This window comes from Cebidichthys violaceus, unplaced genomic scaffold (assembly GCF_023349555.1).
Source record: "Cebidichthys violaceus isolate CVI_PGR_0920_01 unplaced genomic scaffold, fCebVio1.0.p SCAF_15, whole genome shotgun sequence".
In the NCBI taxonomy this organism is placed as follows: Eukaryota; Metazoa; Chordata; class Actinopteri; order Perciformes; family Stichaeidae; genus Cebidichthys; species Cebidichthys violaceus.
Genome location: NW_027176318.1, coordinates 8,100,850 through 8,126,676, shown reverse-complemented (window position 1 = coordinate 8,126,676; position 25,827 = coordinate 8,100,850). Strand labels below are relative to the sequence as shown.

Sequence of the window (25,827 nt, the reverse complement as noted above, 5' to 3'; positions counted from 1 at the left end):
GGTGTTAGTACAATGACTTATTGCAATAGCCATCATTAATATCTACTTCTATGTAGCTAAGTAGGTTACTCAAGTTGACCAAGGCTTTCATTAGTATTATCAATATTGAATTGTACATCATCATTACTGTTTTATGTCTATTTGAAGCCATAAAATGCATCTTTTTCCTCCGACATATCTCTCAAAAGGCCCCGCTGGGATTCGAACCCAGGATCTCCTGTTTACTAGACAGGCGCTTTAACCATCTAAGCCACGGCGCCGCTGGACGTGCCAATTGGTGGCCCAAAAGCGATTGATGCCAACCAACATGTTGTGACCAATTGATTTATTCAATTTTGTCCCTATCGCTACATAGTTTAGTATGTAAAGAAATATCTCCAGATGTTTGATAAATTAGGTTTTGCTTGGGTTTTCTGAAATACATCACTATAACCAATACTGTTTGAGTTATATAATTTAAACATAAAGCAGGTGCAATTATCGATTTAATATGACCTATATATTCTATACACCAGGTAGGTTTAAATAAGATATATTTAAGGAGAAGAGAAGATGGTCTAGCAAAAAAGTGGGCAGTTTTAATCTTGGAAGAACATAAAGTTCCAAATTGAGCATTGGCATTTCAAGAATAATGGGGTTTTTTGTGGTAAAATACCAAAACCAATGTCTTCAAAGATGGACCTAGTTGTCAAACGTCTACCTCTGGTCTGATGTTCAGAGGTGCAAGTCTGATGTTAAATAAAAGTTGTTGGTTCAACACCCTGCAGATGTCGCTGTTTAACATGGATGGATATTTGATACCCAGTTTCTAGAAATATCAGACAGTAAAAGCAAAGAAATGAAAAACACTTTGTTGACACAATACAGATGTGCATCTTAAACTGTTTTTAATTGTGTTTAGGATCAAGTTTCTGGTGTTTTGACATTAATGAAATAATCTTCACGGCTTGCCGTTCACTAACCACGTGACTGGTTGTTATGGAAGTTTCCCTGCCGTAAAACTCGAGCCGCTGTGGCAAAAACAAAACTGATGTGACAGGAGCTAACAGTGACGTTAGCGCATGCGTTAGCCATTTTAGCTAGCCATTTGTCTCCCAGATTTAAACTGTCATTTCAGCAACACGGAGGATGTAACGTTTATGGTCTTACATCCAAAAAAACACAAAATAAAAATTGTGTTTGGCGGCGAACACAGACTGGATGTGAGCGGACACAACGAAGCAAGCACTGGTGTACTGTGGGGGAACCATTTTATGATTCTCAATGCATCCGACACATAGGGATACACTCGTCTCGCTAGCTTAATTTAGCTAGCTAAACGATATCGTCTGTGTCGTGGATGGGTCCGCTGTACGAGTTACTCCTGGAAGAAACGGTGACCGGTGCTTAGCGATCATCATGGATACTGCGGAAGAAGGTAAATCAAAATCTAAAGCCTCTTGTCGTTGCTTCTCAGCTGGGGTTTAACTAGCGGTTAGCTTCACAAAGTGCATCATCGCGAAGCTACTGCAGAGCTGGCCCGCTAGTGGTCTACTTAGCATAGCTTGGTGGCCTCACAATGTAACGCTAGTGTGAGGTTAATTCAGGGAGACGGGAGAAATGACTGCTTAAAGTTGTTTTTAATGCAGCCAAACTCAACAAGAGCGCATATACGGTGAAGCAGTAATGATAGGACTATACGTTACTGGTGATGTCATCAGACTGTTGATGTATGGCCACATGGATTACAAATTGTAACTCATTTAGATGTGTATGTATCCAAGTAAACGTTAGCCTGCATCACCATTGAACTCCTTGTTCTAAAAGGCGAATGTCTATTAACACACTCTCTGTCTGCACATCTCTGGTTTGCTTGGCTTTGGTGATGGGTATCATCACTCACATGTTTGTTTGTGTGTGTGTGTGTGTGTGTGTGTGTGTGTGTGTGTGTGTGTGTGTGTGTGTTTGTGTGCGCTTGTGTGCGCTTGTGTGCGCAGCGGATATTTGCCGTGTGTGCCGCTCTGAGGGGACCCCAGACAAACCCTTGTACCACCCGTGTGTCTGCACTGGGAGTATCAAGTTTATCCACCAGGAATGGTAAGTGTGTTTGGCTCCTCCTCCGTCACTTTACTCCCCCTACCAGAAAACTTTCTCCTATTTATGAAACATGTTTGTGCACTAAAAGATCACTGACACTAATGTGAGTTTAGGACGCTGCTACAACTTTATTAGTGTCTTTGTAAAGATTGAAGTACAGAGAGACTGTAGAACTGATTGTGCCAGTGTTGTTAATAGTTTTGTGTTGCAAAATGTATTTGCAATGTATTATCTCTGAGAGACCACAGTGTAATGTTTAATTTACTTCCATGATAGCGGATGCAATTGAAGAATCCTTAAAGGATGCAGAACAGGTTCATCCTCTGTCACATTGTGTCCCTGATCACTATGTAATATTGACATGGTGAACACAACACCAGCCAAACCCCCCACCCCCCGGCAGGTATTTTGGAGTTTGTGCTGTGTTCTCATCTGGTGGTCAGGTGCATGGAAATCCCCAGGCTGAAGTTAAGGCCAGGCCTGGATTGTTCTGTGGTAATTGTTGAACCTCAGTTTGTATTCATATTAGTTCACGTCCAGCCCCGCTCAGTTCAGAGTAACAGTCTATTGTGTCTGGATTGTGTAGTTGTGCTGAGTGTTTGCAGGCTGCAGCTGACTTTAGCTATGTTTATCGTATTTCCTTGTTTTTCTGGTTCTAAACTAAAATCCAGCTGTTGTGGACCTATAATGCTGATCTCAGTACAGGTTTTCTGAACAACAAATTGGAAGGAATAAATGTGCTCTATCATGGGGAGGGAAGTGACTTTTTCAACGGGGGGGGGGGGGGGGGTAGAAGAAACCTTGAATTAAAACCTTTTGTATAACCCTGTACTGTGTAGGTCTAATGACACAGGTCTTAGCCTAAATACTGTCATATGTGTTGGAATCAGCTGTTGTAATGACTCCCTTCCACAACTCAGTTGTTAATCCCAGAGTCTTCTGGGATGGTGTAATTACTGGCAACATCCGAGCACGACGTATCTCAGAAACAACTGAAACACCCTTTCTGTTTGTTTGTCTGTGACTGAAACACGAGACGTTCTCACAGTCCGTGTCTGTTGAGACCAGAGATCCTGATCACAGCCGAGCATGCGAATTCATCACACATCATTTTGTAGTCATAGCAGTTGACGGAAGAGTGAAAATGTCCAAACTAGGGACCAATAAAATCTATTGAAGATCGTTTGAAGAACTTGTAGGTGGGTTTTTTAATTGATATATGCTCTGTACAAGGTCTCCATTCGTGTTGATGTGGAATATGTTTCCCCAATATCTCTACCCCAAAATCACACATGCAAAACTATGTAATAACAACACTTAATTCTCAAGCAGAACACGTTCTACGTTGTTGAATACTACTCTTGACCGTCCGTCTAAATGTTGCTTCACAGTTTGGTCCAGTGGCTGAAGCACAGCAGGAAGGAGTACTGTGAATTATGCAAGCACAGATTTGCGTTCACACCAAGTAAGTCCTTGTGGCACCGATAGATCATCCACTTGAACAATTTTTAATAATGTATTTAAAGCATTATCAAACATAAAAAGATGATTTAAGTGTCTCTGGGTCACTCTTTCCACTTCTTCAGTCTACTCCCCGGACATGCCCTCACGTCTGCCCATCCAGGACATCTGTGCCGGCCTGCTGACCAGTGTGGGCACGGCCATCCGCTACTGGTTCCATTACACACTGGTGGCCTTCGCGTGGCTCGGGGTGGTTCCTCTCACTGCATGTAAGTAATACACACTTAAATGCAGAGATAACGTGAATGTGTACTAAAGGCCACAATGATCTCCTTAGTAATAGATTACACCTTTCATACAGATATTTTATTATTGTAAACATGTAATTTATCTTCTTCTTCTTGAGAAGTGATTCAACAAAGCAACATGGTATAAAAAGTTGATCTGATTTTAGCTGATCAGTTTGGTTCCTAGGTTTGAAAGTAGATGTTCATTATATTGTATGTAGTAAGCTTCTCATATTAGCTCATGTTCATGGTTTAACACGATTAAGGGAATTACAGCTTTAGTACCGTTACGTAACAGGAAGTGCTTTGCATGTTCCAAGATATTTAAATCCATCTCAGTTCTTACAGTAAAAAAAACTGCTAGAGCTATTTAATTCTCACATATTGTGTAAATTGTTACAAAGCATCATTATTTTTTTTTTAAACCGAAAAATGACACTAATTTATTTGTCTGGTCTCTGGCTCAGGTCGCATCTACAAGTGTCTGTTTACCGGCTCTGTGAGCTCACTTTTGACACTGCCGCTGGACATGCTCTCCACGTGAGTGATGATACCAGCATTCTCCCACTACACACTACTAACGCTAAAGCTAGTCTCCTTTACCTTCTGAATTAAAGGTCTTTTTCAGGTTGTGTGTGTACAAAAGTGTTCTTCTTTGTGCTTCTGCAGAGATAACCTGCTTGCAGATTGTCTACAGGGCTGCTTCGTGGTCACCTGCACACTGTGCGCCTTTATCAGCCTGGTGTGGCTCAGAGAACAAATAGTCCATGGTGGCGCTCCTCAGTGGTTGGAGCAGCACCAGCCGGCACCGCCTAATGCAGCCGGACAAGCCAATGAGGTACTTTGTTTGACTGGTTGACAGTGAGGCCACGGTCTTATTATTTTAAATCAATAAAAGGAGGAATTGTTCAATGACACCAACAAATGTACTTGTTAGTCAGGATTTAAGCCAACATTAGACATGCCAATGGACGAATGAAGATATTTATAGTGTGTAAAGAGAGTTCTCTGTGTGTCTCGTATTACTGTGTGTGTAATTTAGATACCGCACCGTGATCCATACATCTACTTGGCAGTATACCTCCCTGACATACATACTTCGCATACACACAAAGTCTGTCTGTCATCTCCCTTTGTCAAAACCATGCATCTTCTCCCCCCCCCCCCCCCCCTCAACCTCAGGCACAAGCTGCAGGCCAGGGAGCAGCCGACGAGCCCCCTGCTGCGCAGCCAGCCCCGGCTGATCCGCCAGCTCAGAACGAAGCAGAGCCCGAGCCCCCCGATGTCCCCCCAGACCAGGGGGATGACCCCGAGCTGGAAGAAGAGGAGGGAGCAGCTGCCGAAGACGCCGACCCCAACAATGGAGCACAAGGTTGGAATTTGATAAGTAAAATAATCTCAATGAAGAGTTTCCAGTTAAATCTTTTTTTTTTTTTTTTTTTTTTTTCAGCAGTTGTAGTTTTTTGGTCAGTACTGACGAGTTGCTACGCTGTAGAATGAGTTTTCCTCACTACATAAATGGCATTCCTTTTCAGACACGCGTCAGCACAAACAAACTGATTATGTTCCAGAATGGCACACTGCCTGTCTGTCCATCACATTTCACATTATGTTCTGCCTGGTATGATTTTTCCGGAGACATGCTGTGATGCATTACCATATTAAGTTATATTGCTTAACATCACAACGTGGTGCAGTTCATGACCATCATGAATATAGTGTTTCCAAAATGTTTTGTCTCCAGTGAAGACAACAAACAGCAAACGGAAAGCTCCAGGGTTTATGGAAATGCCCTGTTAAAAGCTAGAAACACGACCACCGTCATTAGAGCATACAATTCATTTGAGAATGATACAGCGATGTGTCGAAATGCTACCCCCAGCACTCATAATCCACTTATTTGTTTGTTTTTTTTCGCCGTGGTTAATGGACTGATTTTGCAGCAGGCTCTGCAAAACGGCTCGTTAATGAATTGTGATTGTATTAAACATTATTCTAGCTGTGGGGCGTCACCACAGCTGAATGAATGCAGAGGAAATAATGGGTTGTTTCGCAAACAAATTGTCCCCAGAACAGCATTAATAATTTAATCCTTTAAGTACAATTTTTTTCTTTTGTTGTTGCTAAAAGCCAACCCATAAACATTTGACTAAACAAATTTAATAACAGTGTTGTCCTGTCGCCATGTGGTGCACTTTAATGCTGTGGCCATATCTGACAAGCAGGCAGATGCATATGGAACTTATTTTGACTGCTGTAGGATTGGATGTTTATGTCGATACTTTTTAAATTGCTGATGGTTGTGAATGTGTTACTTGTCTTTTAACGTGAATATGTTTCTGTATAGATGACATGAATTGGAATGCTCTGGAGTGGGACAGAGCGGCGGAGGAGCTCACCTGGGAAAGGGTAACATCTGCATGACATTACTGATCTCCCCCCCATCCCTAGTATACAGTGTATTCTTCATTTTCTTATCAACGTTTTTGTTTAATTGCATCATATGTCATGAAGCACTTAAAATCTTTCCATTGTACCTTTACAGATGCTTGGCCTGGATGGTTCACTGGTATTTTTGGTAAGTCTTTATACCCATAATTGTCGGTTTTTATTTTTACACTCATGTATGATTAATTTTTAAGTTAAAATTGTACTTGGACCCTTTTGTCTTGTAGGAGCATGTTTTTTGGGTAGTGTCCCTCAACACACTCTTCATCCTGGTCTTTGGTGAGTACTGTAGACTAAAACAAGGATTCATCATCAGCATAAGGATTGATTGACTAAATGTACAGAATAGCATTAGTGTAGGACAAACACACGTTAAGGCTTATTTCCATTGTGGTCCTCAAACAAAAAAACAAACCTTAAACAGAATGTGACATATTTATTTATAGCAATGGTGCCGCTTGGTTGCATTTGGGGTTTTTTCTGGTTTATGTGCCACAATGAGAAAACGTCTTCTATCTTTTCCTCTTTCAGCATTCTGTCCCTACCACATTGGCCACTTCTCCGTTGTGGGTCTTGGCTTTGAGGAATATGTAAGGAGCTGCTCTCATCAAATTGCAGCGTTGTTATCCAACATCGTGTCTCTTGAACTGTGATTAATTGCTCGACTACAACTTTGTGCTGTTCCTCAGGTCCAAGCCTCTCACTTTGAGGGCTTAATCACAACCATCGTGGGCTACATACTGCTGGCGATGTCGCTCATCCTCTGTCACGTATCCTTCCGTCTAAATGTGAGACCTAAGGCAAACATAACCCCGTTACAAGGACGGGGAAATGTATTCTGTTGGGTCTGTGCGGATGTAAATGTGTGCTCCTTAATGGCTGCTTCAGGGTCTGGCCGCTCTGGTCCGGTTCCAGCGCTCCCGGCGTCTCCTGGGAGTCTGCTACATCGTTGTCAAGGTAAAGCCTCTAAGTGCATTCCTGCTTTGTGTAACTCACGTCTGCATCGTCCTTGGTGGAAATATAGACTAAAGTATTTACTTGCTGAAACTGAAGGGTAGCATTCATTTTATACAGTATGAAAAATGTGCCTGAAACTGAATGAGAAGAAAAGTGTAACATGATTGTATTTCAGTGCCTTTTATAGAGATTTTAAGTTTTCACTGTATCCACATATGGTGTAAAGTGATGCTGTCTGTGTTTCCATTACAGGTCTCTCTGCTGGTTGTTGTGGAGATCGGTGTTTTCCCACTCATCTGTGGCTGGTGGCTTGATATCTGCTCTTTAGTAAGTCTCTCTTGCACCCCTTCGTTCATTTTGTTGTATTTCTCATCCTTGGCTGATAGTCACAGATACAGTATCATATTTCATAATGACATACTTTTATGAAATGGTATCTATGTTCAAATGGTTCCTCTAGTGTCAGCTAAAGCATGTCTACATTTCTGAATTCAACTACCCTTTGAAATTTTAGTGAAAGCTAAACAAATATTTTTTGTAGAGGTGTCTGTCAAATAGCCATTGAAGTGGCTTTTAACAGGGTTAAGACAGAGACAAACAGACACAGTTCATACATTTATTATGACAGAAAACACACTGGTTTGGACAGTTTCAGAGAGTCACAGTGCCTCTGTGTTGTGGCTCCGAACTTGTTTACAAGTCTCTCTGTGTCAGCAAGTTTTCCCTCTCTGATGCTAGGCGGCACAGTCCCAAGTCCCCTCCACCTCCTCTTGCTACGAAGCTGTTTTGTTGTCATGTGGGACATCTAAAATAGACATCCTATTTAAAGGTTTATAGACACAACAGCACTTACATAAGTTAACAATGCCAGAATGGAGGATGGGATTTACCTTTTGAGCAGCAGTGGAGGAGTCGTTCATCCTGCATGTACTCTCAGGAACTAATTAACCGTAGTCTAATTTTAATCTGTTAGGCATATGGCATGCGCAAATGTTATTCATAGCGCATTTTATCTTCTAGGCAACAGTGCATTCATTTATCAAAGACAAGTAATTAGGATGCATCATCTTTGAACCAACACTGAATTGGAATCGGTCTAAAAGCTCTCTTTATTTAACATCCTTCCTTCCTGCAGGAGATGTTCGATGCCTCCCTGAAAGACCGAGAGTTGAGTTTTAAGTCAGCCCCTGGTACCACCATGTTCCTGCACTGGCTTGTGGGAATGGTCTACGTCTTCTACTTTGCTTCTTTCATCCTCCTCCTGAGAGAGGTAAGATTCTGCTGAAAGTGCCGCTCGTTCCTCAGTTAGTTTGCTGTTAGCAGGTTCATTTGTATGCGTCCCCGCTGTGGCCGGCTGTGGCCGGCTGTGGCCGGCTGTGGCCGGCTGTGGCCGGCTGTGGCCGGCGGCATTATGCTACGTCTGTACCTCCATCCGTCTGTCCCATTGTGGTGAGCACAATATCTCAAGAACGCCCTGGAGGAAATGTCTTCATCTTTGGCACAAATGTCCACTTCGTCTTGAGGTTGAACTGATTCGATTTTAGTGGTTAACTGCAACTTGACTGCTTGGCGGAGGCGCTCGACTGCAAGGCAGTTATTCGAGTTATGACTAACTTTTATTGTTGTTTTGTCCATCAGGTGCTGCGGCCGGGAGTGCTGTGGTTTCTGAGAAACCTCAATGACCCCGATTTTAACCCGGTGCAGGAGATGATTCACCTGCCCATCTACAGACACCTGCGGCGGTTCATCCTGTCCGTGGTGGTGTTTGGCTCCATCGTGTTGCTCATGCTGTGGCTGCCCGTCAGGCTGATCAAACTACTGCTGCCCACCTTCCTCCCCTACAACGTCATGCTCTACAGGTAACCAGCAGGCGTAACACAATGACTCGGCGATAAAAGGAGTGAAAGCTGCTGCCTTGTCTCTGTGAAATGGTGTGTGTGTGTGTGTGTGTGTGTGTGTGTGTGTGTGTGTGTGTGTGTGTGTGTGTGTGTGTGTGTGTGTGTGTGTGTGTGTGTGTGTGTGTGTGTGTGTGTGTGAGACCACTTCCTCCTGAGGCCAGTTAGCTGCAACATCTTACCGTACATCTTGAACAAAAGAGGAAATATCGACCACATTGCCACCTTGAAAGGCTGATAAACTAAGACTTGAGTTGCAGTGACATACCGATTTGAGTAACTGTTGAGAACAGATGTCTCGACTCTTCGATGTAACCATGTGGTTCATGTCCTGGTTTTGAATGGCTGTTTTTCTGACCCCGTCCACCTCTTTCCCCTCAGTGACGCCCCGGTCAGCGAGTTGTCTTTGGAGCTATTATTACTTCAGGTTGTGCTGCCAGCTCTATTGGAGCAGGGACACACTCGCCAGTGGCTCAAAGGTTTGGTCAGGGCCTGGACAGTCAGTGCTGGATATTTACTGTAGGTCAACAAGTTTGAATAACACTTCTACATATGTCATTATACATTATATGTCTCTAGACTGGCTGTCTATAACCAAACACGTCTTCACCTCCACAGAGACCTCCACTCCTACCTGCTCGGGGAGCAGGAGGACAACGACGGCAACCAGCCTGTGAACAACAACAACAACAACAACCCTCCTCCTGGTCACCACAACAACAATAACAACCCTGCCCCTGCTGTTGGCGAGGGGCTGCATGCAGCCCATCAGGCCATTCTGCAGCAAGGGGGACCAGTTGGATTCCAGCCTTACCACAGACCCCTTCGCTTCCCATTCAGGGTGAGAAGGTCCCATGGTTTTGAACATTCATCACTGCAGTTTCTGGGGAATTACATGTTGTATAGCTGTTGTTTTTAAATACAGTTACTGTACACAAAGGTACCACTTACTGTACATTTTAGGTTATACATCCCCCTGTTATTACACTCGTCCTCCTTCATGTTAAAGGCCTTGATCTTATGATTGTCTTAGTGTTTATAAAATACAACATTGACACATTTATACAGTGTAAACAAAGAATGGAGAAACATAGTCTGATATGTCTAAGCTTGGTTACTTAATTGCCTTCACTTGTCTTCTAAAACTGTCCTATTTCTTCTCTAGATTGTGCTGCTAATAGCGTTCATGTGCATCACTCTGCTGGTGGCCAGTCTGCTATGCCTAACCCTACCAGGTAAGATGTGGTGGCATGAAAGACAACCGGCAATTTATTTTCTACTTTGCAGACTCACACCCAAACCATAATTAAAGGGTGAATATATATATATATATATAGAGAGAGAGAGAGAGAGAGAGAGAGAGAGAGAGAGAGAGAGAGAGAGAGAGAGAGAGAGAGAGAGAGAGAGAGAGAGAGAGAGAGAGAGAGAGAGAGAGATAAATGCATGTCTGTGCTGTTGAAGCAGTTCTTTTGAAGTTCACTTCTTTGTAAACCAGACCTGAGGTTCACTCTAAAGCCACGACGTTGAAGAGATGTCATGTTTGTATTTCAGTGTTCACCGGGCGCTGGCTGATGTCCTTCTGGACAGGAAGCTCCAAAATCCACGAGCTGTACACAGCGGCGTGCGGCCTCTATGTCTGCTGGCTGTCTATCCGCGGGGTCACCGTGCTGCTGGCCTGGATGCCCCAGGGACGCACCGTGATAGCACGCAAAGTCCAGGAGTGGACCCTCATGGTGGGTTTCTGTGAGCAGCCGCCATTATAGGCAAACACTAAAACTGCCAAGTGCTGCCGTAGTTGTGTCCCATTAAGGAGGAAATGTGGTACCATCAAAGGGGAATACCACTCAAACTACTTGTTCCCTTAATCGTTTATGATTATGTTCATTGTATTTTCTTGCTTTGTTTGTGCAGATTCTGAAGACCCTGGTTGTAGCTCTGCTGGTCGCTGGAGTCATCCCGCTGCTGCTGGGCCTGCTGTTTGAACTGGTCATTGTTGCCCCGCTCAGGGTCCCCCTGGACCAAACGCCCCTCTTCTACCCTTGGCAGGTATGATTGGGGGTCTGGGTTGTATGGGGTTTTAGTGGTTCATTGTTGTGTAGCTATTGTGTTTCTTAACATTGTCATGTTATTCCCAGTTCTCACACCCATGTTCATCCCCTGATTTCTCTGGTATCTACAGGACTGGGCTCTTGGAGTGCTCCATGCCAAAATCATTGCCGCCATCACTCTCATGGGTCCTCAGTGGTGGCTGAAGACCGTTATTGAGCAGGTGGGTCTGAGGGGGATATTTTGACCAACAAAGTATCTACTACTCGAAATGAGAAATAGATTTTAGATAAGAAAACAAATACATGAATTGCTTTTACACTATAGTTGAATTTGCATGCAGTAAATAAACCAAGCAGCGGTGCAGTTGAGGGGGTCAGTCTGTAATTCAGTTTGGAGAGCCTGAGTTAAAGCTCCCATGTCACTATGAATTCACTCTGCTCAGACAGTGGCTCCCTACCACATCCATAGGTGCTGTTTTTAGCTGACTTATTCTTTTCTGCTTAAAAAGACGGGATACGAGAATTACATTGTAATTAGCTGTGTTATAATGACTGTAAACTTTTTCCTCAGGTTTACGCAAACGGCATTCGCAACATCGATCTCCAGTTCATCATCCGTAAGCTGGCGGCTCCGGTCATCTCGGTCTTGCTGCTGTCCTTGTGCGTGCCGTACGTGATCGCTGCCGGGGTGGTGCCCGCTGTCGGTGAGTGTCTGACTACCTGTGAACACGGAAATCAATTAGAGGGCTTTTTAGTTTTAAATGTTATTTTGTTTGTTTGTGTATTTCACCTTCTCCCTTCAAGAATGTTTTTTTTTTTCTCTAAAACTGGAGAGCCCAAAGTAAGAGACAAATAATATCGGAGACTAACTGAAGTGCGTTACTTTTGCAGGAGTTACCCCGGAGATGGAGATTCTAATGCAGAGGAGAATCTACCCGTTCCTCTTGATGGTGGTCTCGCTGATCGGCATCCTGTCTTTCCAGATCCGACAGTTCAAACGCCTCTATGAGCACATCAAGAACGACAAGTAAGTATCTTTTTAGTGTACAGCCATCTGTAGAAATCAACATCTACTTTACAATTTTAGAGCTTATTTTTGTCGCGGTGATCTCTTCACAGGTACCTGGTTGGGCAGAGGCTCGTCAACTACGAACGGAAGGCCGCGAGAGCAAACTCAGTCCCGTCTCCCAACCCCGTCGCAGAGTAGAGTTTTGTGTCACGCGCTGCCACATTTTTGCACCCGTTACCCTGCGTACATCCCGTCTACTCATTAGCCCACCCTTTTTGATTTTCAACTCAGTCCTTGGACCGTTATTCTTTTTGAATCTCCCGTGGATCTTGATGGATTTGATGGATGTCGTTCAATTTCTTGTATTCCTTTTCATGCCCATCAACGGTGGGATGGGGGAAAATGTATTATAATCATGGGACAGCTGAGTAATCCCCCTCACACAAACGGTGTGAGCAGGAGGGTGAGGGGTCAGAGGTTTGATATGAAGCTCAACATCTGTATTGTTGTTCATGCCTTGCTTTGTAAAGTGCTGCCTGATAATTGTACATGTGTAAATACTTTGAACGCAGACTTTGTCTTAAAAATAGAAAAAAGAAAAGACGGATATGGATTAATGCAATGACCATTGTACATCTTAAAAGTGTATGTATAATTTATTAAATCAGACTGACAATTTATCTTTTTTGTTGCAAGTGTTGTAAAATGCTGTATTTTTTTGGGTTGTGTTTTTTTTTTGTTTTTTTTTTATTCTTCAAGCTTTTGTTAGAAATGATTGTAAAATGTTGCAGTCATCTCAATGAGAAGATACATTTCTCACATATTTCGCCCTATGGAGGTGTAAAGCGGTATCAATACATGACTGGCGGTGGTGTGACTGTCTCATCCTTTGGTATGAGTGGAGAATTTAGAACAACTCCAAACATCTCTGCGAGAACACCCGGTATCTCCTCATCTTCAAGGTCCCTGGTTGTGGTTTCCATCACTCCCCCGGTCTCTTTCGATGGAAACGTGGTGCTGCTCAGCTTGCGGCCGATGTAGGTGAGCCTCCCGCCCGGTTTTAAAACGGTGCAGAGGGACTTGCAGAAGAAGATGGAGCAGGGGGAGCTCTGGTGGTACCGGCACATCTCGTCAAAGTCCTCCAGACGCCGAGGTTCAAGGCTGAACTTGTAGATCTCTGTCCAGTCTCCACCTGGCCCTCTGTTCTCCCCTTGCCACTCCACAAAGCACACCTCCGTGTCCCTCCTGATGCGGTACACGCGGTGGCCCTGCTCCTGGGGGGCGCTGGTCTCCAGCGAAAGGGGGACACTGAAGCCCGCGCTGCCGAACCCGACGTCGCACAGCCAGCGCTGCCCGTCGAGGCTCACCATCAGGACCAAATGGTCGAAAGGTGGGCCGTAGCAGCCAGTGATGCCTTTCACCTGACCCGAGAGCAGCGTCACCTGGAAGCCCAGTTCGGCCAGCAGCCAACAGAAGATCCCATTATTCTCACAGCAGAAGCCTCCTCGGCGCTGGGTCACTATCTTGTCGTACAGAAGAGGGGGGTCTAGTTGAATCCGTCCGCCGCTGTGCACCGTGAGGTTTTCAAACGGAACCGACATAAGGTGACCGGTGTGGACCGACCGCAGCACCTCCAGGCTGGGCTCAGCTGGGCCCGCAAACCCGATGCGCGACAAATAAGTCTCCACGTGCATCTCAACGGAAGACATGTCGCTGTGTGTGTGTGTGTGTGTGTGTGTGTGTGTGTGTGTGTGTGTGTGTGTGTGTGTGTGTGTGTGTGTGTGTGTGTGTGTGTGTGTGTGTGTGTGTGTGTGTGTGTGTGTGTGTGTGTGTGTGTGTGTGTGTGTGTGTGTGTGTGTGTGTGTGTGTGTGTGTGTGTGTGTGTGTGTGTGGATTACGGGCAACTAATACCTTCACTTTTAGCCTCAACTTCTGGGTGAGCTGGTTGTGTAGAGGCACCGGTTCCAGTAATGTTTGAACTGCTTCCTGGTGAACTTAACGGAAGCTATAAAAAAAAATACCTTGCACCGCCCTGAGGTCAGCTCCTGCTTCAAGAAATAATAAAAGAACATGGATACAACGCCCATAACCAGCCTGTCGTTTTGACTAGTACAAGGGTCAATGCTTTTTTTTCTTCTTCTTTTTTTTATTAGAAAGCAACTTTGTTGAAAACAAAATCAAATCATGAATTAATTTTTTGACAGACCATTTTTTGCACAAAAAAAATTCAGATACAAATGTAATAAAAATCAAAACAATAAGTACAGGTTTTAATCAAAATTGTAGCATTTGCAAACATATATTCAAATTATACAATGACATCTTAAACATCTCCAAATTGCGTTTGTAAAGTGGCAACCTACACCTAAAATCTGACCAACAAAAACATTAATGAAAAATATGAAAAATAAAAATGCTATGTTGGATCATTATATGGATGTTTGAGCCTCAGTGGGCATAAAGAGCGTCTCTTGAATTTTTCAGGCCCCCCCCCAAAAAAAAAAATATTTTCAGACCAGTGACGTCACACACCGACACTCCCTTTTCCCCAGTAGAGGGAGAAAGATGGCGCCCACACACGTCCTGAGATGCTGTCAACGGGGTTTAGCGTGGATACCTGTGATTTTTATCGCCCTGGTCGTCTGCTGGTCGTACTACGCGTACGTGGTGGAGCTCTGTATATGTGAGTAGTCGTCCTGCCGCCTCTGTAGAGCCTCAAACCCGCTGGTGTTTTCATTGTGCGGTCCACACTAACACACAGCTGCTGCTGCTGCTGCTGCTGCTGCTGCTGGTGGCCAGCAGGAAGTAAATGGACTGCAGCTCAACAATGGTGTTGGCAAGCCCGTCCACATCTAGATAAAGCTAATTATATATGAGCTGCCATCGCCTTGGGTTGCCTTGTTTTAATGGGAAATGTGTCTTTGGTGAACTTTTCACCGTGATGGTAATATTGCTGCCACTCTCGTCTCTGTTGTCTCCGGTGTCGAGCTGAATGGAGTCTGGATGGCGAAATTAAAACGCTAAATCAACGGTGTTTGGGTGGATGAGCAGATGCATACTTTAATTCTAATTAGACTTCCGGTAATTAGCTTGGCTCTGAGAGTTTTAATTTTTAATTTCGATGTTTGAACAATATTTATAATCGGAAGAACAGAATTAATTTGAGTGTGTTTCCTGTGAATGATGTAATGTGTAGCTTGTGTATTTCTTATCTCATATCAGGATTACAGTTACTCCCACTGAATTAGATTCAGTGTCACAGGATCTGTTTTAATCACACCTTTAAACACTCACACAGACTTGGTGAAAACTACATTAGTGGCTCCTAACTTTTTTTTGGGGGTTGGGGGGCTCCTTTTTAAAATGAGGCCAGGTGTATGTTTGATCCTCACTTTTCTGACGCTGTGGCCCTGTTGTGCTCGAGAGTTATGAGCAGTGCTTTGTTGTTTCATCTGAAGGGCAGATGTTTACAGTGAGAGTTAGGTTTCCCTCAGCAGATGGAGTTTATCAGTTGCTGATTTGACTTTAAAGGACTTTTTCTCTCCCATGTTAACCCGAAATTTGAGACTGGAACCTTAGATCCAGGAAACGGTAGTTGAACAAAACAATCTCCTCATTGTGCGGACGAGTCATTAAAATGCTCAGATAAATGGAAATCATAAGACAACTGGGGACAAAGGTTGTGTGTTTTCACTGAAAGCTTCCCTGAATGCACCTTTCTGCTTCTTATTGTCAACGACAGAAATGTTGTAAAATCCAACTTTTTTTTGCTTGTCTCTCTTATCCCTTCAAGCGTTTTGTGACTTGTGAATGCATCTTTCTAAATCTCACTGTCAGATGTATAACCACTGTTGTTAATGCTGCTGTATAACGTCACTGACAATGTCTTTGTATCTAACGCGTTATTTGTCTCCGTTTTCTCTCTTTCAGTCACCATCCCCAGTATAGGAGAGCAGAGTGAGTGTCTTGATAAATCAAAAATAATGTTCTTTAAATCCGTTGTGAGTGTGAGTGAACAGAAGTGAGCCAGTTGGCTCTTTTTAAGGTCTGGGTAGATCTTCTCTGTACACCAAGTGACAGCAGCAGTTCCCTTTATATCAACTGTTTAATGGCAATGCTTGTGTTCAGTGTCACTGACGCTCTGCCTAATGCTTCCCTCCAGTTGTCTACCTGATCTTCTTCCACCTCTCTTTCATCATGTTTGTATGGTCTTACTGGAAGACCATTTTCAGTCAGCCTGCCAACCCCTCCAAAGAGGTACAATAACCGATTTCTAACAAAAAAAATAACACTATGCATCTCTATTATCCCCTGTTGACATTAAAATCAGCTTGTTTGTGTTTTTCTCCTCTCCAGTTCTGCCTGGCCAAAGTAGAGAAGGAGCGCTACGAGAAGGAAGAGAGGCCCGAGTCCCAGCAAGAGATCCTGTGGAGAGCCGCCACCAGTCTGCCTCTGTACACCCGCACAGGAGCCGGAGGTAGGTCTGCGCGTCTCAAACGTGAACGCTGTAAGTGAGAGTGTGTCGGAGCCTTTCCCCATAACGAGATCCCGTTGTGTTGCAGCGATCCGCTATTGTGACCGCTGTCAGGTGATCAAGCCCGACCGGTGTCATCACTGCTCCGCATGCGACATGTGAGAAAACCCTCGTTTTATCGAATGCTAACTGTGACACTTCCTCTTGAGTCAACAACATACTTTTCTCTTTAACCCTTTAGTGTCGCGCCTTTCTTGTGTTTTTCATAAGTCTCTCCTCTCCTTTTTTATTATTCTCTTCCTGTGTGTGTGTGTGTGTGGCAGGTGTGTGCTGAAGATGGACCACCATTGTCCCTGGTATGTAAGACCTGCTAAACAGAGAGATGTACCGTACATATGACACCTCACATTTTTAGATTTTAGCTCATGCCAAGCATATTTGCAACATGGCCATCAAGCTGTTTAATGTTAATCCCTTTACTTTCACTTTTCTGGTCTTGTTAAGGTGGCAAAACATACCGTATTACGAGTCTTAGACGAACCATATACAAGAAGGCAACAGAGCCTTCTGCTCCGGTTGTTATATCAAAAAATGTAAAGTTCAGGTTGATAAGATTTCTACTCGGGAGGAAGCAACGTCAAATCCCGACCTGCCTGCCTTTTGTGCGTCTCTTTAGGGTGAACAACTGCGTCGGATTCTCCAACTACAAGTTCTTCATCCTCTTCCTGGCGTACTCGCTGGTGTACTGTCTGTTCATCGCGGCCACCGTACTGCAATATTTCATAAAGTTCTGGACAGTGAGTAATGGCGCGTCCACGTGCTGAGTGTGAATGCGTGGCACTGCAGAGGATGCAGGTCCTGCTTCTTTTTTTTCTTCTTTTTTTTCTTGCATGTTGAAGCCCGGGTGAGCATCCTCTGAGTGGGTTGTGCATGGTGCTGAGCTGTACCGCTCTGCTGTTTTCCCTGGACTCTCTCCCCCTCTGACCCCCTTCTGTTATCCCCGGTTCTCGCACACTGGGTCATTGTTCTCTGATCTTTTTCTCTTCTTTTTTTCTGTCTCCCTCTCCGCTATCAGTAACCATCAGTCACACCACTTATGCAGCGGCAAACACCTCCTCTCTCTTCTTCCTTTTTCTGTTGCTGTTCGATTTCCTCTCATCTCTTCCTCTTTCATCCCTTTCTTCTTTCAATTCTGGGCACACTTTGTGCATTCACCCACTCTCTTTCTTTCACCTCCCCCTCCCCCTTTCACCCCCCCTTGACTTGTATTTGCCTGCCGATTTTCCCCTCCCTCCCTCCCACCTGATCTCTCCCGGTGTTGCTAACCAGTCTCGTTTCTGTTTGTACTAAAGCTTTGCCGGAGGAAATCGGCAGAGAACTGCCCAAAGGTAACCCAGCTATCCTCCAAAGCCTTTAGCAGTGCCCCCCCCCCCCCCCCATCGTTGCCATGTTTTTTTGTCGTGATGTGCGTGCAGTGGTGTGGTTCACATGAGACTCCTCTCATTTCCTTTCTCGCCGTAAATGTCCTCCGCGTGAACGCGTCACTGATTCGCGTCTCGCTCTCCTTTTTTCTCCCGTCTCTTCCCCCAGAATGAGCTGCCAGACACTCACGCCAAATTCCATGTCTTGTTTCTCTTTTTTGTGGCGGCCATGTTCTGCATCAGTATTCTGTCCCTCTTCAGCTACCACCTGTGGCTTGTCGGGAAGAACAGGTCCACTATAGGTAACAAACACACACGCATTCAACACGTTTCTGTTTTTTAAATGGTTCAAAAACACAATTATTACCCGTTTTAAAGAGGTTTTTATTAGTGTTTTTGCTGTAAATTCGTAATGTTCTAGAAAATGAATTTTCAGTTTTTAAAATGACAATTTGTCCCAAAGTTCCTTTCCTTTCTCATCAAGTGGAAGTTCACCTGCTGGTTGTTCACTGGCCTGTGTGTTTGTCCTCTCTGTCCATGCGTGTCTCTGCAGAGGCGTTCAGAGCACCGGTCTTTAGGACGGGCTCTGATAAGAACGGCTTCTCTCTTGGTTTCCGGAAGAACATCGCTCAGGTCTTTGGAGACCAGAAGAAGTACTGGCCGCTGCCGATCTTCACCAGGTAAAGGAGACAAATGTAGAAATGATCGTCGTCATAGAAGATATAGAGGCTCCTTTCTGTCACATGTTTTTATGTTAAAGAAAGATTTGGATGGAGTGGATCTCCTCCTCTTTAGGTATCAGGTTACCTTTGTTGTAGGTCCAGAGGAAATCTAACCCAACTGCAGTTTGTTTCCCTGCAGCCTGGCTGCACCTAATCTTGACTTTCTCCTGTCCTCCTTGTTCACCAAAGTCAGGGAGATGGTCTGACGTTCCCGACGCGGCTGGTCAACACAGCAGATGTAGAGCAGGCCACAGTGACCCTGCAGCCGGAGCCCAGTAAAAGGTGATCAATCTCGGTGTAATAAAAGAGTTGTATTATTTAACGTGAGGCCCTAAAAGAGGATTTATGTTTTTTGGAGGAGTTGTAAATTTTGCTTTTGTTGGGCATGTTTCCAGTGCTGACGATGTCCCCGTGAGCCCTGTCAGCGAGTCACAGAACCACCTCCTGAGCAACGACCAGCATGCCAACAACATCGGAGAGCATCAGGCTAATAACACCCTCAAACCTGGTGAGCTCCATTTTTCACCGGCAGAATTAACAACTCACCGTCTGGTATCTGCCGCCTTAACACATTTTTCTGTTTGGCTTCACAGCTGAAAGTGAAACCATCACAATCTCCATGGAGAGCGAGTCCTAACCAGGTAAACGTGAGTTCAGTCCGTCTGTGTGCACACGTTGCACATTTCGGGTGTAATCGACGCACGCGTACCTAATCGTGTTTGTTTTGTGTTCCTTTCTTCCCTGCCGCAGGAGAAACTCCTCAGTCATCTAATATGATGCCTTAAGCGACGCAACGGTTTAGTTTGTCACCATGGCAACGGTCTCCCAGCGCAACCCCATCCCCACAGAACCATTCACAGTAACTATGGAAATGCATTTTTTTTGGCCCGTCAAAGCACAGTAATGCATCTATGGCATTGGCATTATTGCATGCAGTGTCATAAGCAGATCTCACACCTACCCTCATTGGACATGACGTGATGCAAGCTTGTTCCCTCTCTCTCACACACACACACACACACACACACACACACACACACACACACACACACACACACACACACATATATATGCTAATACTCACACATTCAACTGCACATATATTTGTTGTGTTTAGTTTTCTTTTTCTCGCAAGTGGAGCATTTACTGATGATGAGAAAATTAAGGAGTCCCAGAAGGAATATGAGCTACTTTTGTTGTTTTAATGAGAAACTTTTTGATGCCTCCTGGGTGCACCAGGACTCCTTTTATTGGCACAAAGCTGCAGTGAAGAGTGGGCGACGAGCTGGAGTTTGTTTTCTCTCGCACGTTGTTGTTTTTTTGTTTGGTTTTTTAGAAAGGCAGTACATCCCGAGGAGCTGGATCAGTTTACCTGTGTCACAGTTTTTTTTGTCTTTTTTTTTTTTTCATTATTCATAATGTTGGAGCGCATCTGTGGTTTGTTTCCCACCAAAACCTGGACTATCTTACAGAGCACTCTGCTGCATGATTCAGTGGACTGAACCAGTGCACAACGGGGAGGACTGTAGCCCGGTTTTGGATATCCGAGCACAAGGCGGTGCATTTGCACTTTGTAGATTATCAATGTCCATCAAACAACGTGCTGCTGCTTTTCTTTTCTTTTTTTTAAATAATCATGTCCAAAAAGCATCCCAGGTGTAACGGATGTTGGACGATCATGTGATTTATGGCGTATTGTTTGTGAGAATGTGTGTAACAGTTGACGTGGCAGTCCTTGTTTCTAAGAACTAACAGCAACTAAAAGAATCGGCTTGAAATGTTTTTTTGTGGCCAACTTGTGTTAAAACATGCTGCTCACGAATGACCTGGAAGATGTATTACAAACAGTGCAATATGCAGCATCCGTCACTACCTTTTTTTTCTTTTCGGGTCATGTGTCAGCATGTCAATATGCCGATCAGTGATTCTCAGCCCGCAACGTCTGCAGCCTGTTTTTTCTACAGCTCACTGTTTCAGCCTTCACTAAGACACCAACACTCATTGCCAAATAAGGGCTGACCCGTCAGGAGCTCTGACCTCTGAACCTGAAGTGTTTACAACATCCTAGCTTTATCTCAAACTCACCGGTCAATGTTATCGCAACCAAATTCTCGTCGTGAATAGTCGTGGTGGCGCAATATTTTATACAAGGTGTGTCTGCCCCCCTCTGCCTGTAGCGGGTCATGATGTCCTTGCAATACCAGTGCTGGCCGGCAGGTGGCGCCACAGCTCCCGTTATCTGCCCTCCTTCAGATGGAGGTTTTTCCTGAACTTCATCAACGTGTGGCTCAGGGCTCAGTTCACTTTCAGTCCAATTTGCAGGTGCAGCTTTCTTCAGAATTAAAAATGGTTTCATTTTTTTTATTTGATTAAAATGCATAACTCATCCAGGTATCTTTTGAAATGGAAGTGAATTGAACCCATCTGATCTAATGTGAAAGAGAGGCGTGGACTACAGCTTCCTCTCACCTCGTCTACTCTGCATGCACTCGGGAGTCGGCTCAGCGTTGTGACCTCGAACTGTTCAATGAGCCTCGGCAGTGAACTGTCCCCGTGTCGGTGTCGGAACATCTGGGATGTGTCTAGCAACGTCTGTAAAGGGGGGAATTTTTGGTTAGATTTCATGACTGCACATACCTGTGGGAGAATGGGCAACGTTGTCAGTGTAACCAAATAACTGTTCAGGATTTAGTTACATGCTTTCCCAAGGAATTTTGTTTTTTTATATGCATCTTTCCGATTCACATTGGAGGGAGGCCCAGCAAATTCCTGATGTCCATCATTGCTCGTCTGTCTGATCACATCCCTGACTGTCGCTGGAAGAGCCTCCTACTAACGACATCCCACCCCGACTTTGGTGGTGTACAAGTTTACAGCCGTTTCTATCGTGTAGAGTGAGTTAGTGGTGTAGTACAGTTGTGTTCTTTTTTTGGTAATCATTGTCACAGTTGTGCTGAATGTACCACAGACGGGGCAGTGGGGGCATTTGTTTGAATGATGGAGCGTTAAAAACAGCCCGCTTTTCGGACTTTACGTTAACGTTTTATCCTTCCAATCATGTTTGACCGTTTCAAGTGTATTACCAATTAGTCTTTGCAAACCAGTGATTGGAGGACATTTGTTAATGTGTGGATCATGCTCATGGGGGCTAAGTATCAGAATAACACTGTGGTTCAATCTCAATTAAACAGATTAGAATACTGTCAGAGTTCGTGATTCAAGCCAAGGTTATGTGCTAATCATGGGTAGATCTTTTCTAAGCCTCACACTAAATGTTTAGTTGAAGAAAAAGATTTTAAAAAAGAAAAAGATGTATGTTTTGCATCATCTGTAAGGAGCCTGGCTTCACTTATGGCCACTGATTTTGAAACATTGGACCTGTCGTCTTGTTGTTTTACAAAATGCCTGTATTCTCTCTCTGGGCTGTTTGGCCCTCAGACTAAAGTGTGTGTGCGTGTGTGTGTGTGTGTGCGTGTGTGTGTGTGTGTGTGTGTGTTTTGTAGTGCTTAATTGAGTGTTCTTTTGTAATATTGTCGTCTTGGAAGAAATGCTTCTGTGCAGCCATGAGATTTTTACATGTCAGTGTACATACATAACGTCTGACTAATGCTCAAAAGCATGGCGCCTAAATTGCGTGAAGATGTGTTTTACCATGATAATGGGGATTATGGTGTTCAGACAAACATTGGGGTTTTTCAATTACTGCTAGATGCGTCATGTTTTAAATTAGCTTTACTCTGGTTTGTCTCAACTTTATAAACAAAGCCATAAAATCTGCTGTGAAACAGAGGAAGGATCTGAATTTTGTTTTTAAATACATAACCATTTTACATCTGTATTCACAATGCAGATGTATCATAACTTGCTTATAGCTACACTTCTTTTTTTCTTTTTTGTTACAATGTCCTATTTTACAATGTGTATATATATTGATAATGTAAGAAAAAGACTACATATATATTTTTCTTGTCTGATTAATTTTACTGTTCCTATTTTGTGAATGAAGTAAATGCCTCTACACAATTAACGTGAAAATAACAATAAATGTTTTTTTTAAACCTCCCGCCCAAATTTGCTCTCATCAGCTTTTTAATTCAAGATATATACTTGTGCTTCTTTAGTATTATCAAGCTCATGAGGGGCAATTATTAAAAATGAACCCCAAAAAAGCAATAAATTGCAAAACCAGAATACCCACAATGCAACTTTTGGGTGCATTCTGCTAGTTGCAGCAAATGTAGCATTGACATTTTGAAGTGAAAATGATTGGACTTCTATTTTAATCTTTAAAATAATTGGAAATATATTTATATATTTTAAAGTTAAAGTAGAAATTGAGATGTGATGAGTTTTATTTTTTTGTCGATGTGTCTTAAATCTTTATTGTAAAAAAATGCGTCTATCAAAAATGCTGACTACAGCAGCCTTGTGCTGTCGGAGAACAATTTGGATGAATAAACGCTATAAGCGTTTGTAAAGCTCAGACACAAAACTAAAACGGACAAATTGTTGGACGCTCACAATTTGTGGACTGAGATTCTAGAACCCTCCTCTTTGCTATCTGTCTAACACTCCGGCCCTTGACCCCTGCTGTCGACTGCTCTGCTCTTTCTCTCAAGGCCCAAATGCTTCGTTTTAATTTCCTCTACAAAAGCACCTGACATCGCTGTTTGTAAATCATTATTTAGACGAATGGGAACCTCAGTGTATCACATTACTTCTGCAGATATCAACAGCATGACTTGGCACATACCACCTAATGTACATGCCAAGTCGTGGGCCAGAATAAAAAAAAAACAGTCTTAACAAGAACCCCACATCAGGTTGATTATAATAAAATACATATCAATTACTTTATTTTTCAATCTTTTAGATCTGACCTGTTTTGTGCGCATGTATAAAGTGCGTGTCCATGCACATGTGAGCTATACGCTCCCAAGGTAATGACCTTGGTGTCAGTTTTGGAGGGAAAGTAAACAGTGACTTGTGAAAGCAAGCCTGACCTCTTCAAGGCCAAAGCAGCTGATGTTTCACTGAAGACCTTTGAATGGTTTATCCATTAAAAGGAAAGTCCACCATTAAACGGCAATCGGTCCAAATCAGTGTCCACAAACACAGCCAGCCGTGTCCCTTGGCAGGAGAGCAGAGCATCAAAACTTCAATGGATGACGCGATCAGATGACAGCGGAGTTGGTCCAGGCTTTGAGGCTGCATCTCAATAAATGTGGCCCACAGCTGCTCATGTCAAATCCCAGCGTTGCTGAGTTGTTCCCTTAATCCTCATCCAAGGATTTGTCCCAATATGTGATCGTCTTCCAAGTCTATCTGTTTTTAACAAGAGGCTTGTTCAGATCTAAACATAGGTTGAAGCAGAATACGGATACAACTTAGGGTGTAATTCTTCATGAAGCTGTGTTGTGGCTGAAGCTTGCTCTATTGATTCTTTAACCTTTTTGTAATAATTAAACTCAGGCCAGTCGGGACAAATCTTTTCTGCTGAGTCTGAACCTCCTGGAATAGAAGCGTAAGCTAAGGTGTGCCTTGATGCAGCCAAAACCAAAAGCGAATAAAAGTTGCTCAGACTTGTTAAAATGATTTAGTCATATAATGTGAGACGGACATGTGTCATACATCCAATATGCAATACTGTGTCGTGAAGTGTAAAATGTATCCCTGATTTTGTGCTCCTCAGTCTTCTAATCATTCCTCAAATGTGTCCGCACATGCAGCTCAGGATAAAAAGATTACGTCTCAGAGCAGAGCAAAAACATGCTGTTGTGTTATTTTAGCCTCTGGAAGCCAAGTTTGCCTGAACAGACAAGCAGATGTGATAAACAATAAAAAAGAAATATGAGACGAATGAGGGCAGAGGGGATTTTTTTATTATTATTTTTTACCAGAAAGGTCACATTGAGATACAATCTCTCTGTCTGGCTGGCTGTCCCGTAGTCGAGATAGGCAGCAAGCAGCAGAGGTGATCTTCAGGAGTAAGAGAAGAAAGTTAGAGAAAGTTCTCATGAGAGACAAATAACTAAATTGCAGAAAATATCTGATGAAATGCACTTCAAACATCATTAAACATTATTGGGTATAATACTAGCTTTAATTCAGCGACCGGACCTCCATACAGGCCTCTCAGTGTTGTGGAAAGTTATTCAAATGGAGCCTAGGGTGCAAAAAGATTTGCAGCAAATGCGTCACATGACGATACCCCAGCATGTGTTGCTATGGTAAAGAGGGGGCATGTGATGTGAGTGACTGTGTTGTCCACAGGCTCTATTCCTAAGAAACACTCCCCCCCCCCCCCCACACACACACACACACACACACACACACACACACACACACACACACACGCCCCTATCATCAGTGTTGCTGCGTGTTTCCCTTTCCCAGAAGCCATGAATAAGTATTCCCAGTTAACCAGGAATCCTCATCTGAGAAGAGAAAGCCATGTGTCACGTGACACAGAACTCCCTGAGAGCGCCGCTACACATTCATCTGAGCCTCTCAGAATCCACCCAGTATCTACACATGTACTGTATCTCTGAGGAAGACTTTCTGTATGTGAATGTGGACTTGACTGAGCTCATGTCAAAGAAGTTATTCCCTAAAAGTCCACAGGTTTTCTCAGCTACACCACAACACCGCAAAGTAATTAACCTAATTGCAACGAGGTGCAAAAAAAAAACATGGCAAAAAAAAAATAACGTTTGTGTGACTCAATTCAATTTAAAGTATGACAGATTGATCAAAAGTCTTCTAATTTCTTGAACAAAGCAAATGTTGTTGCATCTGGCACTTTTTTTTTAATTAAACACCGTTTAAATCACAGTTAAGGAAGGTAAGACATTTGGCAAATCCTATTCATTCACTTTTCTTAAAAAGGAAAGGACATGATTGCTCTCAATACACGTTTTTTGTTAAATAGAACGTGGGGGAGTGTTGAAAATCGACTCTCTGCTCCATGACAGCGGGGAGGAGGCGGGTCCAGCAATCGCAGCAAGTGCTGTAGGTGCCCGGGAGGCA

General features: G+C 43.6%; 3 protein-coding genes and 1 non-coding gene across 6 annotated transcripts; 2 read left to right on the top strand and 2 right to left on the bottom strand.

Moving 5' to 3' along the window:
- Nucleotides 1-186: 186 nt before the first annotated feature.
- On the bottom strand, nucleotides 187-260 carry trnat-agu (transfer RNA threonine (anticodon AGU)). The gene has a single exon. It is a non-coding gene; the product is annotated as a tRNA-Thr (tRNA).
- Nucleotides 261-1,027: 767 nt separating this feature from the next.
- LOC137871816 (E3 ubiquitin-protein ligase MARCHF6-like) lies at nucleotides 1,028-12,861 on the top strand. The gene is made up of 25 exons (XM_068709809.1): nucleotides 1,028-1,417; nucleotides 1,977-2,076; nucleotides 3,468-3,541; nucleotides 3,663-3,806; nucleotides 4,292-4,364; nucleotides 4,494-4,662; nucleotides 5,007-5,196; nucleotides 6,172-6,233; nucleotides 6,370-6,402; nucleotides 6,500-6,551; nucleotides 6,804-6,862; nucleotides 6,962-7,042; nucleotides 7,161-7,229; nucleotides 7,482-7,556; nucleotides 8,365-8,499; nucleotides 8,868-9,088; nucleotides 9,506-9,643; nucleotides 9,743-9,965; nucleotides 10,290-10,359; nucleotides 10,676-10,857; nucleotides 11,036-11,170; nucleotides 11,304-11,393; nucleotides 11,744-11,876; nucleotides 12,064-12,199; nucleotides 12,292-12,861. Exons 1-25 carry the CDS (start codon nucleotides 1,399-1,401, stop codon nucleotides 12,377-12,379), a joined length of 2,751 nt encoding a protein of 916 aa, XP_068565910.1. The 5' UTR covers nucleotides 1,028-1,398; the 3' UTR covers nucleotides 12,380-12,861.
- A 62-nt stretch (nucleotides 12,862-12,923) lies between these two features.
- On the bottom strand, nucleotides 12,924-13,890 carry LOC137871817 (arylamine N-acetyltransferase, pineal gland isozyme NAT-10-like). The gene has a single exon (XM_068709810.1). The coding sequence runs from the start codon at nucleotides 13,888-13,890 to the stop codon at nucleotides 13,033-13,035; it is 858 nt and encodes a 285-aa protein (XP_068565911.1). The 3' UTR covers nucleotides 12,924-13,032.
- An 850-nt stretch (nucleotides 13,891-14,740) lies between these two features.
- On the top strand, nucleotides 14,741-22,860 carry zdhhc20b (zinc finger DHHC-type palmitoyltransferase 20b). 3 transcript variants are annotated; one of them, XM_068709806.1, is made up of 14 exons: nucleotides 14,747-14,864; nucleotides 16,112-16,138; nucleotides 16,344-16,438; nucleotides 16,538-16,658; nucleotides 16,744-16,813; nucleotides 16,979-17,011; nucleotides 17,332-17,452; nucleotides 18,008-18,043; nucleotides 18,246-18,378; nucleotides 18,630-18,756; nucleotides 18,988-19,080; nucleotides 19,194-19,306; nucleotides 19,392-19,439; nucleotides 19,549-22,860. In XM_068709806.1, the coding sequence occupies exons 1-13, from the start codon at nucleotides 14,747-14,749 to the stop codon at nucleotides 19,433-19,435; spliced, it is 1,131 nt and encodes a 376-aa protein (XP_068565907.1). In that variant the 3' UTR covers nucleotides 19,436-19,439; nucleotides 19,549-22,860. The 3 variants fall into 3 exon arrangements, with proteins under 3 accessions (XP_068565909.1, XP_068565907.1, XP_068565908.1); XM_068709807.1 differs by having other exon boundaries at nucleotides 19,392-19,445; XM_068709808.1 differs by lacking the exon at nucleotides 18,008-18,043 and having other exon boundaries at nucleotides 14,741-14,864.
- The last annotated feature ends 2,967 nt before the right edge of the window (nucleotides 22,861-25,827 follow it).